The sequence below is a fragment of the Tympanuchus pallidicinctus genome, unplaced genomic scaffold, assembly GCF_026119805.1.
Source record: "Tympanuchus pallidicinctus isolate F22 unplaced genomic scaffold, pur_lepc_1.0 scaffold23, whole genome shotgun sequence".
NCBI classification, from domain to species: Eukaryota; Metazoa; Chordata; class Aves; order Galliformes; family Phasianidae; genus Tympanuchus; species Tympanuchus pallidicinctus.
Window position 1 is genome coordinate 1,118,681 of NW_026294740.1, and position 15,229 is coordinate 1,133,909.

General features: G+C 47.5%; 1 protein-coding gene across 1 annotated transcript in view; it reads left to right on the plus strand.

Annotated features, from left to right (window-relative positions):
• Window positions 1-15,229, plus strand: part of DNAH9 (dynein axonemal heavy chain 9) — a 188,826-nt gene that overhangs the window by 117,942 nt on the left and 55,655 nt on the right. The window contains exons 54-58 of the mRNA XM_052688193.1: window positions 423-545; window positions 1,983-2,187; window positions 6,590-6,754; window positions 8,962-9,102; window positions 14,086-14,256. Of these exons, the coding sequence (XP_052544153.1) occupies window positions 423-545; window positions 1,983-2,187; window positions 6,590-6,754; window positions 8,962-9,102; window positions 14,086-14,256 (805 nt within the window). The remainder of the gene's footprint in view (window positions 1-422; window positions 546-1,982; window positions 2,188-6,589; window positions 6,755-8,961; window positions 9,103-14,085; window positions 14,257-15,229) is intronic.

Below are 15,229 nucleotides of genomic sequence, written 5' to 3' on the forward strand. Positions count from 1 at the left end.
CCCAATTCCCTTGTGAGGAAAGAAGAATTCAATGGTAGTGCCACTGTCCTAAACTCATTCCTGCCCCCAGGGCACAGCAAGGATGCAGCTTGCTCTTCTGCTTGCTTTTATGCAAGGTTAACTGCACCAGTGGCTTCTACAGGAAAACAAACTACTTGCAAAAAGACCTCACAATCCGACCCATCTTTTCTTGGGAAAGAGGATACAGCTGTTACTGCTTGCCTCTCTCCCTCCTGAACAGTGCCACTTGCAGCATCGCATGCTGTCACCATCCAACCCCTCTTCTTCTCTGCCATTTCCTGACACGTGCATGTAGTGCATCGCAGCTGCAGCATCCCTCTGTCCCCTGGTGGCCTCCTTGCTGCAGTGCACTTCAGCCAGCCCCAGGCTTGCTGTACTGGGTGCTAATGCTGCCTCCACAGGTATCTGGACACAATGGAACGAGCCCTGGCTGCAGGAGAACTGGTTCTGGTTGAAAACCTGGGAGAGTCCGTGGATCCAGTTCTGGGGCCGTTACTGGGGCGAGAAACAATCAAGAAAGGAAGGTGAGCTTTGGGAAGGCTCTGTGGCCCGGGTGCTTCCATTTCTACCCTTTTCCTGGTGAGTGTGCTTTGTGTTGCTGTGCTCTCCTTTCCTGACCTCATATAGTATGCTTGTCTATGGCAGCACGAACACCTTCCCTCCAAGAGTGTTTAAATCAGGCAGTCACAGGTCATTCACTCATAGGATGAAATAAATCTGGATTTTTCATTTAGCTGGACAGCACCGTTCAAAGCTCACGTGAAAGTGAGACCTGCGATCCTCCTCTGGGTTGGGTGACCTTGGTGTCTGTAATTGGCTGTCCTGATGCTGGATGACCAAAATAGCTATGGCTGTTATGAAGAAAAGGTAACCTTGGATTTTAGCAAACACTGTGCATCCTTTGTGATTTCAGCTGCGGATGTATACATTAGGAATATATGTGTGATTCTAATGAGGTTCTTGGTGGCACTGCCTCAGTACCTCACACTGCAGCAGGAAACGACAGAAATCTGACTGGACTCTGAATCTCATCTTCCTTCAGTTCCGTGGGGACTGTTTTTGTATTTAACTGTGGGCTTTTTGTTTTCCGGCACCTGTGTCAGTCCCAGTCCTTTGTGGCTGACCCCACAGACAGATGCTGGTGGCTCCAGGGCAAAAAGTGGAGGCTGTGCTGGGTGCTGCCAAGAGCTGCTTGTGCTGGGTGTTCTCTGTCTTCCTCTGTTTCCCAGCCGTAAAAACAACAGGGGTAGACAAGGAGAGACTGAGGGGACTGATGTTTGACTGGAGAGCGTATTCAAATTCCTGTGGTGACACCACTGCTTCCACTACAGCCCATCTGCATCCCTGGAAGTATCACTGTCCCCCCATGCATTTCCTGTTCCCCTTTTCCTCTAGTTCCTGTGGCTGTTATTAGATTTGTGTTCAGAGCAGTCATGTCCTGGAGTTCAGCCTCCCAGCACTCTGAATTCTGTACTGGATGGAATGGGAGATAGCTGAGCTCTCCCAAGTGGTGCTTCCTCCCAAGAATGGTACTGAGCTGCTCCCTGTACCCAGCCTTGCTGCTCAGTGCGACCAGAGGCAGCCTGGTTTGAGCAGCACACCAGGCAGTTGTGGCTGTAGCTAATCAAAATCTCTGTGCTGTGAGGCTTTTCCTGCATATTCCATCTTTGGGAAGAGTACAGTCTTCCATTAAAAGCATGGAGAGCTCCTGGTTTCAACTGCCCATCCCAAGGCTGGAAACTGTGAGCTTTCTCAGATGCACTCCAAAATTGAGGAGGGGTGCTCTGGGGTTTTTAGCTTAAATCAGAAGTGTTTCAAGTGTGTCCATCTTAAATTATTTTGCTCTAAAAGTGATTTCTGTATGGAGATTGTAAAGTCCATTTTTGGTGGATTCCACTGGCTGATGCCACCATTTGTCCCGGAATGAATGTGCACCCATGCTCCTTTTGCTCCAATTTCAGGTACATTAAGATTGGGGACAAGGAATGCGAATTCAACCCTGCCTTCCGTCTGATCCTGCACACGAAGCTGGCAAACCCCCACTTCCAGCCCGAGCTGCAGGCACAGTGCACCCTCATCAACTTCACCGTCACACGGGACGGCCTCGAGGAGCAGCTGCTGGCGGCGGTGGTCAGCGCGGAGCGGCCCGACCTGGAGCAGCTCAAGGTGGGCAGGATGAGATGAAAAATAATATACATATTTTCAGACAAATAGCGTTTCATGTGTGAAGGCGGAGAGGCTGCTGAGCACCTCGTAAGATATTTCTCTCGTAGAATCATGGAATGGTTTGAGTTGGGAGGGACCCCTAAGGGTCATGTAGTGCAGCGCCTGCGCTGAGCAGGGCACCCACAGCTCCATCACAGCCCCTCCAGCCTGGCCTTGGCTGTCTGCAGGGATGTGGCGCCACCACCTCTGGGCAACCTGTGCCACTCTTTTTGTTTGAAACCGTTTCTCTTTGCCCTATCACAGCAGACCCTACAGAAGTGTCTGTACCCTTCTTTCTCACAGCCCCTTTAGACAGTGAAAGACCACTCTCAGCCCCCCCCAGAGCCTTTTCTTCTGCAGGCTGCACAGCTCCATCTCTCACGACCTGTCTCAGATGATAAGTGTTGAGGAAGAAGTGATTTTCTGCCACTTTTTGTTTTCTTGGTATTTTTGGGAGCACTTAGACAGCAATTTCAAGCCTTTTCCTCCAAAAATGTGGGTAGAAAACTATTTTTTTTACTCTTCTTCTAAATGGAAGCAGGTTCACATTATGACATTTTTCTCCATCTTTCACTCTTACTTTAGAGGTAGGATTAATCTCACTTAATTTTAGGCGTTTGTGTCCCACTGTATATGTTGTGAGGCTGATAACTAATTTTTTTCTGTTCTGATTCTTATTCACTCTTGTTTGTAAATGGCCAAAATGTTTTCTCTCTTTTTGCATTTAAATAAATATTGCTTCTGTCTCAATATATCATTTTAAAGAAAAGCCTTGTTGCTAGCGGCACACTTAGTGATATAATGGATATGTATAATGCTGAATATTTACTGAGAGTCAGAATGAATTTAGTGCACACATTCGGTCAGGCCAGGCCACTTCTGTAATCATCTTTTCTTTAATGAGATTCTGAACTATGTTATCCGTGCAGCCTTAACGATGCATTTCATTTGAAACGGGCTCATGCACTAACGAGCCAAAAGATGGCATAAAGAATGCATAATGACCACAATTAATGCGTGAGCTGTGGCTTTTTGTGGGAGCCAAACCATCCCTGCAGCCTGGGGACCGTGGGCAGCTCCTGCTGCTGCTGGGCACTGTATGGGGCGACCCACAGCACAGAGGGCAGCAGCACTGCTGGTAATGGCTGCTGTCACAAGGAGAGAGACTGATTCCATGTCGTACATCAGGTTGCCCAGGGCCTTATCCATCCTTACTTTGAAAGTCTCCAGGGATGGGGCACCCACCACATTTCTGAGCAACCTATTTCAGTGTCTCACCACCCTCGCTGTAAAAGACCTTTTCCTTTTATCCAACCCAAATCTCCCCTCTTTAAGTTTGAAACCATTTCCCCTCGTTCTATTACAGCAGTCCCTGCGGGAAGAGCCTGTCCCCTTCTTTCCTGTAGCTCTCCTTTAGATACTGACATTCTGGTCTCAGTCTCCCCAGACCCTTCTCTTCTCCAGGCTGAACAGCCCCATCTCTTTCAGCCTGCCCTTGTAGAGAAGGTGTTGCATCCCTGGGATAATTTCTGTGGCGTTTCTCTGGACATGCTCCTACAGCTCCATGTCTCTCCTGTACTGAGGACTCCACATCTGGATGCAGTGCTCCAGGTGAGGCCTCACAGTGCAGAGCAGTGCGGCAGGATCACCTCCCTTGCCCTTCTGGCCATGTTGCTTTGGATGCAGCCAGGATAGGGTTTGTTTTCTGGGCTGCGAGGCCCAGCTGTCATCCACCAGTGCCCTCAAGTTCTTTTTAAAAGGGCTATGCTCAATCCTTTCATCCCCCAGCTTGTTTTGGTAGTAGATGTTGCCTCGACCCAGGTGCAGACCTTGCATCTGGATTTGTTAAACCTCATGAGGTTCACCTGGGCCCACTGCTCAGCTTGTCTGCAGATTGGTGTGGGATGTAATTTTCCTGGTAAGAATATTTAAATATTTAAGCTTATTTCTTCCTGTCCCCTCTGTATCCTTTCTTCTACCCCCATTTCATTCACTGACATTAAAAAGCTGTTGTCTGAGAGCTATGGGAGCAGTACAGGTGTGTACTTTGGGGTTTCCCAAAGGAGAGGTCCTTTCTCCACGGGTGCTCTAAGCCGTCACTGCTGTGCTCCAAGTCTTGTTCCAGATCACACAGATTGGTAACAAGTCCTGCACCAGGCCTGTAGCCCAGGTGAGCTGCAGGAACAAGACAGTAAGTGCTTCCAGCATCACCTGCTTCCTGAACCAGCACTGTTATGTATCAGCTGTGAAATAGCAGATAATGAGCTCCACTGCAGGAAGAAGAAATGATGACCTTGCTCCTGCTGAAAACAATAGCATGAGAGATCTGCAACAGATGTAGGCTTTTGAGGGAAATACAGCATTGTGTGCCCTTCTGAGGGTGCTTTTCAGACACTGCGTAGTGATTACAAGCTATTGGAGCAGAAGTCACACGCAGCCTCATTAGGAGCAGCAGGCTCGCAGGCCGCGGTCTGCAGTAATAGCTTGCAAAATGTCATTTTTCAAGGCATGTTATGCTTGAATGACAGGAGCTTACAGAATTAACTGTGTTAGTTTAAGGCGTGTTTCAAGACTTGTGAAATATTCACCACCTGTGTGTAAGGCCTAAGGAGCAGGCCTTTGAGAACAGCCCTGCTGCAGGAATCACGGCATGCGTCGGTGCGCACTGCTGCATCCTCAGGTTGGCACTGACATGAAACGAGTGCGTGCGCAGCAAGTGTGTGGAATCTCACCCAAATATTGAAAGATGACTTATTAATGGGAGAGTTAGCTAATCTGCTGAAAAACCTTTGGTAACGGAGCAAATACTACTCGGTTCTGTTGCTTACATGAAGTGTAATTTGTGGGGATTTAAAAAAGTGGGGATTTAAAACTGTACAACAGAGTGGTGTTTTTCATACACAGTCAAGCTAGCGGTTGGCTCAGTTTTTGCAGGGAATAGCCACCAGGCTTGTATCTTCACAGCATCCAAATCAGATGCATGGCTGTGCCGCAACGTGTTTTCTGGAATAGGTGCTCAGACGGGAAGTTTAACTGAGACAGGGGAGGTTTAGGTTGGATATTAGGAGGAAGTTTTCAGCCAGAGGGTGGTGAGGCACTGGAACAGGTTGCCCAAGGAGGCTGTGGATGCCCTGTCCCTGCAGGCATTCAAAGCCAGGCTGCATGTGGCTCTGGGCAGCTGCTGGTTGGTGACCTGCACACAGCAGGGGCTTGGAACCAGATGATGTTTGTTGTCCTTTGCAACCCAGGCCATTCTGTGATTCTACAGTAGGTGTTTGCAAAAGGACCACATAGTGCCATGACATGGTGCACCTCAAATCCAGGTAAGATTCTGTGATTCTGTGAAGATGCTATTTCCCTGAGCAAGCACTTAGATTAGTGCAGTCACATTTCTCAGGAGGAACTCTGTTCTGGAGGAGAAGTTCAGAAAGAAGCCATGAGAGTGTCTGTTCTGCCATGAGCAGTGTCAGTAAGTGGGATCTGTGCAGAAAAGGGAAGCAGAGCAATTGGCTGGGGAGAGCCAAGGGGCATTATTTCACAGAAACAGTCAAATTCAGGTCAGTCCTTGTGACAAAATGGTTGCCACTGGTCTCTATCTGCTTGGCCACATTAGCGTTGTCTTTGCAAACCCTTTGCCATGGGAATTGTCCTGGTGTGCGCAGCTTCTAGCGCTGCAGGCTGGTGGTCTGAGGGAGACCCTGGGTGCAGGGTATAAATGAGAGTAGCAATTGAGTGAGACTGAGTTTCCTTTCCATTTTGATCCCAAGATGAGTAGCTCACCTCTGAACCCCAGGGAGCCTGCTGATGTTCTCCCCATCCGCATTCAATCGCTTGGTTCCCATTGCTGGTGGTACTGGTGTTGGTCTGCAGTGGGAAAGGCAGAGGTTAACAAGGGCAAGTTGTATCTATTGATACCTAGGCTTGCTCCAGAGGAACTATCCAGGCTGACATAAGCTTCACAAATACTTACTTTTAAGACAGAGATACAGGATGTGTGTTTGAGATTGGTGGATGGCAATCCAGCCCACAGCAGGGGACTGGAATCAGATGATCCTGAAGGTTCTTTCCAACCCAAACCGTTCTGTAATTCTGTGATTCTTTGAGACAGAAGCTGGAAGTCTTTTCCTTTTTTATTTCCAACACTTTAATACTTTCTGAGTGGAAGGGCTTTCTCCTATTGCTTTCTGTGCTTCCTTCCCTGAATCAGTGGTATGGAGAATTCCCAGAGCTCTGTTCATATGCGGGAATCAAAGCAGGAATAATCAATGTGGACTGTGGCAACAGTCACTTAGAAGCCTGTTATCCTGTGAAGGGGGTTAATCCTGCATGTTTTGTGCCTAAGACTTTAATTGCTTATTTGCAGTCAGATCTCACAAAGCAACAGAATGGATTCAAAATCACCCTGAAAACGTTAGAGGACGACTTGTTGTCTCGGCTGTCGTCAGCATCTGGGAACTTCCTGGGAGACACAGCATTGGTGGAGAACTTGGAGACCACTAAACAGACAGCAGCAGAAATTGAAGAAAAGGTAAAATGACAGTGATAGCTCAGAGGAAATTGTGTGAGACGTATTCTTCAAGGATTTGTGGGTGAAGCACGTCTTTGCAATGCTGGGCTCTTCTTCTGCTGAGAAGAGAAAGTGATATAAATTGAAGTGCTCTTCATTCTGGCCAGCTTCAAGCCGTTCAGTTCTTTGGAGCTTTTGTATGTTAAATGGCCTATTTAAGACCAATGGAAAATGGCAGTGGCTGATGTAAAGACGATAAAATTTACACACTGTATCAAGGCGGCTTTAAACTGCTCCAGCATAATTCTGAACGCATCACACTTCCTCAATTAAGCTGCATTTTAGTGCTGCCAGGGGACCGCAGTCTGTTGAGTTTGTGATCTCGAGTGAATCTGCAAGAGCTTGGCTATTTTGTACCCTTCCATTCCTTGGGATGTAAATCAGCTGCCAGTGCTGTCACCTACCCAGGTCACCTTGCTGGCCACACAGGGACAGTTAAGTGCATGGGCTTTGCCCTTACACCAGGTAGGCTCAAGAACTGCATGTATCACAGCATGTATTGCAGCAGGACCCCAGTCTGGCTGTCCTCAGATGCTGTCCCCCCAGCCCTCCCATCTTCACAGCCTGTGCTTGTCCTCCAGCCCACAGGCATGTTACCTGTGTGCTCAGGTCAGGATCAGGCTGCCTCGCACTTCATGCCTCCACATTAAGAAATGAAATGATTTCTGCTAGCTGTCTGAGGGACATTACGTGCCTCCAGCTTCCTAGGGATGGTGTGCTTGTACTCCTCAAAGGGGATGCTGAAGGAATGCTTTGACACAGCAAGGCTGACATCGCCCTATTGAATTAACTGTTCCTGAAGTGTTTCTATTTCTGAACAAGTGGGGGCTGTAAAGATGATCCCTGCCAACTCTGTGGCAGCGAGGATGAATTTTAGAGATTGCACCTGGTTTTGACGAGTTTGGTACCCACGTAGAAAGCTGCTTCAGGGCAATATTATAAGTCTGCTTCTCAAATCAACCCCTACTGTGTTCTTGGTTTGGCTACAGAAAAAATAAGTCAAGATTTTCTTTCTGAGGAGTCCTTTCCATTGTATTTATGGAAAGCAGCTGTCTTCATCTCCTCCTCTGGATTTTGCATTTCTGGATTTGTTAAGCATTTTGGGGTAGGACAACTGAAAGTTAGTTGTCTGGACCATGCTGAAAGCTCCCTGCATAGTCAGTGGAGAGATGTAGATGCTATCAAAGATGGGGTCAGGATGTGGAGAAGTGTGTTAGGTGTATTCGTGATCCATGCAGATGCATGTTTCTGCAAGAGATTCTAAAGCTGTTTTATGAAGGAATCTGAGATGTTACAGCCCATCATTGCTTCTGAAGATGTGCCACGGACCCCAGCGTGTGTGTTGGTTGTGTGCAGCAGGGAGTGCTTAGTCAGTGTCTCAGTGGGAAAGTTTGATGTGCTCTAGCAGTTCGGGTCTGTGCCTAGCAGTGTGTGTTTCTCTGGGGGCTGTGCTGTGATCTGCAGGGCTGTGCCACACGTACTGATCCCACTTCTGCCATGTCCCCATGGAATTGTTTGCTGAATCTCGTGGATCAGCGCTGCGGCACTTCTGGCTGTACGTAGCGTGAGCCTACCATAATCCCCAGGAGGCTCGAGGATGTCGCTTCATGCTGCTGAAGTGGAATAAAAGAATGAACAGGACTGAGATGTTAGTGGGATGATGTATCTGCCAAAAGGATTTTCACTGTGTCCATCACAGCAGCTATGCTGACACCGGGCCAGGAAGACAGGGAGGCATTAGGTGCTAGAGAGGAAAGGCAGCAAGTAGCTGAGAAAATTAGCAGTTCTCAGCTTGGGAGAAGCTCTCTTATGAGCAGCACTGTCTGTTCAGTCCTGTTATTAATGATTTGCACAAGATGGGGGCAATTAGCAGGAGAAACTCACTGATTATAAAAATAATTCCAGTTAGTGAAGAGCAGGAACCCTAGTGAGAACTTTGGAGGGGGAGGCTTGGGAAAACAGAGGATTGGACATGAGGATGAATGCAGTTAATGAAGGATGTGCCAGAGGACAGAGGCTGCTGGGAGAGAAGGTGGGTGGGTTGAGGGCAGGTTGGCCACCACTTGACCTGGTGTCTTTGTGGCAGGAATTGCCTTCCCCCCAGCTGCAGCTTCACAGAGCTCACAGAGATGTTCTCACAGTGCCGTCGTTCTGTGTTTTCCCTCCAGGTCCAGGAGTCCAAGGTGACTGAAGCCAAGATTAATGAGGCGAGGGAGCACTACAGGCCTGCTGCCGCGCGGGCCTCTCTGCTCTACTTTGCCATGAACGACCTTCGTGCCATCCATCCCATGTACCAGTTCTCTCTGAAGGTACTGTCCCCGTGAGTCCCGTGGCAGCACTGCCAGGCAGCTGAGCCCTGATTGAGATCAGATAAGATCAGTCTTAATGAGCTTTCCTTTCTTTTGCTTGATTTCTGTTGAGGCAAGTGAACTGACGGCTTGTACAAAGCCACAGTCTGGCTTGGAGGTGCATTAATGGCCTTGATTACAGAACATTCCAGAAGTTTATTTGCAAAGTAGAACTTTACAAGCCATTTGTTATCTCCTCCATATTCTCAGCCATCTTGGCTTGGCCGAGGAAGATGTGCAATGGATTTGAAAGAGGTCATCTTGGAAAAGAGCCAACAACATACTTTTTTCAGTGTATTTTATATATTTATGCATTAAGATTTAGCACAGTGTTAGGAGTCGCTCGCTTCCTCAGTTAGTCTTTTCTTTACGTTTGCATTTAGTTCTGTAGCTGTGATGTCATCGGGGTCATAATGTCTGTGCAGATATTTCAGAAGTTAACGAGAATTGCTGCTGCCCTTAGCAATTATCCAAGACCTTGATGTTGAAACAGTCCCAACTTCCCAAATGACACAGTGTTAAAACATCAAATTGCTCTGTAAACACAGCCCTGTCCCACTGAGACCTCAGCGCCAGGGATTTATTGCTGCCCTCTGTACAACAGACAAATTGTGGCCAATTCTACCTGTCCAAGGCAAGAAGGGTCCCCTACAAGAGCCCTTAGCCTGGAAGTCCTGATGGGATCTGAGGGCATCTGACCCCTTACAGCAGGCTGCTGGCAGGTTGGAGACAGGCAGGCTCTTGGTAACAGTTTGGACACCTTCATGGGGATGATGCTGGGAGAGAACCTGCTTGTGTCCTGTGCTCTAAAATAAACACAGGACAGACACAGCCAAAGGGCTTGTACTCCAGTGGCCTGCCTGCTCTTCTGTCTCCTCTACACAGACTGCCCTTCCCTGCTCAGCGAAGTATTGCTCTAGAGAATATGGACATGGTGAGCTAGAAATGGTGTCCCAGCTTTGGAGAACATTCCTTCCTGGAACTGTTTCCACTGGAACAACTGGAGAATGCTTCTGAAATGACATTTACACTGCAGTGTAATGATTGCTGTTCCTAGTGATGGGACAGCTCGCATGACTGGAATGTTGTCATGGAGGGCTGTGTGCTTTATAGGAAAGATCAGCTGGCAAGGTGGGATGGTGGAGTTGCTCTGTATGTGAGAGAGCAGCTAGAATGTATTGAACTCCACCTGGGGGAGAGTGATGTAGCAGAGGAGAGCTTGTGGGTGAGAATCAAGGGGAGTCTGGTAAGGGTGACACTGTTGTGGATGTGTGCTACAGGCCCCTGATCAGGAGGAGGAGGTTGATGAGGCTTTCCATAAGCAACTGGATGTAGCATCACGTTCCCAGGCGCTGGTGCTTATGGGGGACTTCAGTTATCCAGATGTTTGCTGGACGACCAACATGGCCAGGCACGCACAGTCCAGACGGTTCTTGCAGCGCATTGAAGACAACTTTCTGATGCAGGTGGTGGAGGAACCGACGCGGGGAGGGGTGTTACTGGACCTTATTCTCACTAATAGAGAAGGGCTTGTCAGGGAAGTAAAGGTCGGGGGCAGCTTGGGTTGTAGTGACCACGAGATGGTGGAGTTCAAGATCCTGAGTGGAAGAAGCAAAGCAAAAAGTAGGGTTGCTACCCTGGACTTTAGGAGAGCCAATTTCAATCTCTTCCGGGACCTACTTGGAGCTATCCCGTGGGCTAGGGTGTTGGAAGGTAAGGGGGCCTCTGAGATCTGGTCAGCATTTAAACAGCTCTTCTTCCAAGTTTGGGATCGGTGCGTCCCTGTGAGCAAGAAATGGGGAAAAGGAGGCAGGAGAGCTGTGTGGATGAGCGAGGAGCTCATGCACAAGCTCAAAGGAAAGAAGAAGGTCCATGAAATGTGGAAAAAGGGTCTGAGCACTTGGGAAGAATACAGGAATGTTGTCAGGGCCTGCAGGGATGCAACGAGGAAGGCTAAAGCCCGCCTGGAATTGAATCTGGCTAAAGTGATAAAGGATAATAAAAAAGGCTTCTTCAAGTATGTTAACAGCAAAAGGAAAACTAGAGAGAATGTGGGCTCCTTACTAAGTGAGGGGGGGGGGTTCTGGTAACGGGGTTGCTGAGAAGGCAGAGATACTGAATGCCTTCTTTACTTCTGTCTTCAGTGAAAAGGCTCTCCCTCAGGTTTCCCACACCCTGGAGGTTAGTGAGAGGATCTGGGGAATGGGAGACTTCCCTTCAGTCAGGAAAGAGGTGGTGTGTGAGCACCTAGGCAGTACTAAGGTCCACAAGTCCATGGGACCTGATGGGGTGCATCCACGTGTGCTGAGGGAGCTGGTAGAGGTCATTGCCGAACCTCTCTCCATCATCTTTGAGAGGTCTTGGATAACAGGGGAGGTTCCTGAAGACTGGAGGGCAGCCAGTGTCACTCCGGTCTTCAAAAAGGGCAAGAAGAAAGACCCAGTTAATTATAGGCCTGTCAGCCTCACCTCTGTCCCTGGAAAGGTGATGGAACAGCTGTGCTGGATGCCATCTCCAGACAACCGAGAGAAAAGGAGGTGATCAAGAGTAGTCAGCACGGGTTCACCAGGGGGAGGTCGGTGCTGGGTCTGATCTTGTTCAACATCTTCATCAATGACCTTGATGAGGGGATAATGGCCACCCTCAGCAAGTTTGCTGATGATACAAAGTTGGGAGGATTGGCTGACAGCCTGAAGGTCGTGCTGCCATTCAGTGAGACCTGCACAGGCTGAGAGCTGGGCAGGAAGAAACCAGATGAGGTTTAACAAAAGCAAGTGTAGAGTCTTGCATCTGGGGAGGAATAATTCCATGCACCAGTACAGGTTGGGGGATGAGCTGCTGGAGGGGAGCTCTGGGACATGAGCGTCCTGGTGGACAACAGGCTGGCCATGAGCCTGTGCGACCTGGTGTAGGGAACCTGCTTTGGCAGGGGGTTGGTCTCAGTGATCTCTAGAGGTCCCTTCCAACCCCTGCAGTTCTGTGATTCTGTGGTTGAGCTGTCCCATTTGCCACGTGGCAGCAGAGCGTGGTGGGAAGCCAGGAGCTTTGGTAGGAGTGTGACTATGACCTTGTTTTCAAGTTTCTTGACTAATTTTGAGATACTGGCTCCCTTATGGCAGGTATGAGTAGGCTGAGATTCCACTTGCTGCAGTGAATGAACTAGATCTTCAGAAGTATGAATTAATCGCTCACGTCTTTGCTTCATGTTGGGGCATCACTTCATCATTTGCTTTCTGCTCCTTGTTGGGAAGGGAGGCTTCTCTCAAACTGTTTCCTTGATCCTGGGAGCTCCTCAGGCAGGGACCCTCTTTCTGCATTCCCTTTATACTGCCCAAGGCTCTGAGTCTTGGTCTCTCTAAGGACCTGCTGCAATGGAAAGGAGATGCTGTGATGGTGTCTATAGCTCTGGCCAGCAGAGACTGTGGTATTTATTGAAGAGTTCCATTTTTATTGTTTTAATAAATAGAACATTGTTTTTTTTGTTATGGGAAAGGCATTTTGGAGAATGGAGGGTTAAATGAGACGGCATTGTAGTCTAGTACTTCTTCCAAATGGTTTCTTACATTGCCAACTGACCTGGAAAAAGTAATTGAGAAGAGAATACAATATTTTGAGCCAATCCGCAAAGAAGCTTTTCTTTTTGTTATCTACAATCCATATGCTGAAATAATTTTACCAGGGAAATGTACAGATATCTTTCATGCAAGGGTGCCCTTTGAAAGATTCATTCCCTATGCATACGTAGTAGATATGTGAGTATCTGAAGTTTCACCTTAAATCTCCCTCATCTGTGTTTTGTTTGTTTTATGTTTTCCAGTTCACATTAGTATTGAGTATAAATACATGGCAAATTATTTACTGAAATGTTTTTATCTAATAAATTTGGACGACAGATCATAAAACATTGAGGAAAGATGTGCAGAGATGATTTTAAAATACTTGCCATACAGCTAAAAGCCCATTATAAATTAGAGCACACAAGATTTATATACGATTCTGCAGCATGTTTTAACTCTATTTAAAGAAATGTAAGCAGAAAAATCCATTCTGCAGTTATTCAGTAATGCAGTAGGTATCAATGTTACTTTAATTTGTTGAGGCATCATTCTCCCTTTGTAGAGCCCTAAAATAATGCTGTCAACACAGCCGTGCCTTGTCTGGTTGGTGCTATTAATTTGTACCGGCCTGGTTAATTCCTATTAGCTTGGTCTCAGTATATTGGGCTTTTGCATTGCTAATGAAGACACAGGCCTTTTCCTTTCTCCAGTTGCATCTGATCATTTGCTAATGGGTTTCTTCAGTCTGTTCCGAAAGTTTTTAAGTCTTTTTTTAATTTAGATCAGAATGTTTCTACGAGAGTCCTTGGTATCTTATACAACAGCATCCTTCTTCACGGTGCACCCGTGCCCAGGGGATTTTAGTGCTCGGCTGATCCCACTTCTCCATGCTGAAGCCCTGCCTGCCCTCCTTATCCAGTCCTGAGCTGGAGCCTGACAATAACGCACTCCTTGGACTGTTCTGTATTTAAGGGAATTGCTGGTTTTAAGTTGAAGCATTTGTGAAACAACAGGTTCCTCTGGGAACACCGACGTCTTCGGCTCAGTGTTTTGGAGAAGTGAGCTGTGTAATCTTGGTGAGAGAACGTAGTCTGAGAAATGTTTCTTCTACCCGTTGTGTCTTAATTCAGCCAGCACATCTTGCTGAAGCCCAAATGAGCACAGTGTCGCAGGTATGCCATGAGAAAGCAGCCAGAGGCAGATGCAGAGCCCAGTCTGTAGGCCCCTGCATCCTACTGTTGCCGGGCCGCACTGCTGGGCACTGGGATTGCTTTGGTCATGGCTGCAGGGCTCAGTGTCTGAGCTGGCTTCGCTCGTCGCAGCACTTCAGGTGATACACTGGTGTGTGAAAAGAGCATTTAGAAACAGTTCTTGTCTCCTCACCTAGGCATTCAGCATTGTGTTCCAGAAAGCCATTGAGAGGGCACCTCCTGATGAGAGCCTCCAGGTGCGAGTGCTGAACCTCATAGACAGCATCACCTTCTCTGTGTTCCAGTACACGACCCGAGGGCTGTTTGAGTGTGATAAGCTGACCTACACTGCACAGGTTACCTTCCAGGTAAGCACCACCAGGGCGTGCAATCTGTACGAGGCCAGGCTGGATGTGGCTCTGGGCAGCCTGGTCTGGTGACTGGTGACCCTGCACACAGCAGGGGGTTGAAAACAGATGATCACTGTGGTCCTTTTCAACACAGGCCATTCTGTGATTCTATGATGATTGTACTGGCAAAGATATTGGCATACAGAGAAAAGCCAAGCTGGCACGGCTATGCCTTCAGTATCAGAGCAACAAATGCAAGGGCTGGGGAACTGATTTTCTTTTCTTCATCTCTTGCTGATAGCAGTCACAGATGCTGTGTTTGATTTGTGTTACACCAAGGAATGGCTGTTTGAGGGAGAGATGCCTGCTTGCGGGACCTGCAGAAGGGAAGCAGGTCTTCAAGGCTGAATGGTTGTATCCAGAAAGAAGGCATGCTACGTGGCTGCTGTTGTTCTGTCTTGTATTCTGCTATAATTTTTTATGTTACCATGTGAGCAAGGAGATGTTTCTGTATCTCTGTACCGAAATCAGATGCAGTCAATAATTGTCCTTGGCATTATGTTACAAAGTGGTTGTGCAGTGAACGGCTACATAAGTGCCCTGCAATGTGGAATGCAGGCGAGAACCAAATTCGAGCAGCCTAAACAGTGTGAAGGTCTAGTTAGCCTTAATCCAGTGATTGCCATGACTTTCTTATTTTAATTCTACGTAGCAAAATATGAAGTGTGAAAGGAAAAGCAAATATACATCTGTGTAAATAACCTCTAACAATTTATTTAGTTAATGTCCATGTGTAAAAGTCAACACAAATTTTGCAGTCAGGCTTAATTGTGACCCAAAAGAGATTTACATTTTCATAAATGTATTTGTCTGAATAAACAATTTACCTTGCACACATTGTACTTGCAACTATATCATAGAGTCATAGGATTGTTTGAGTTGGAAGGGACCTTTAAAGGTAATCTAGTCCAACTCCCCTGCATTGAATGGG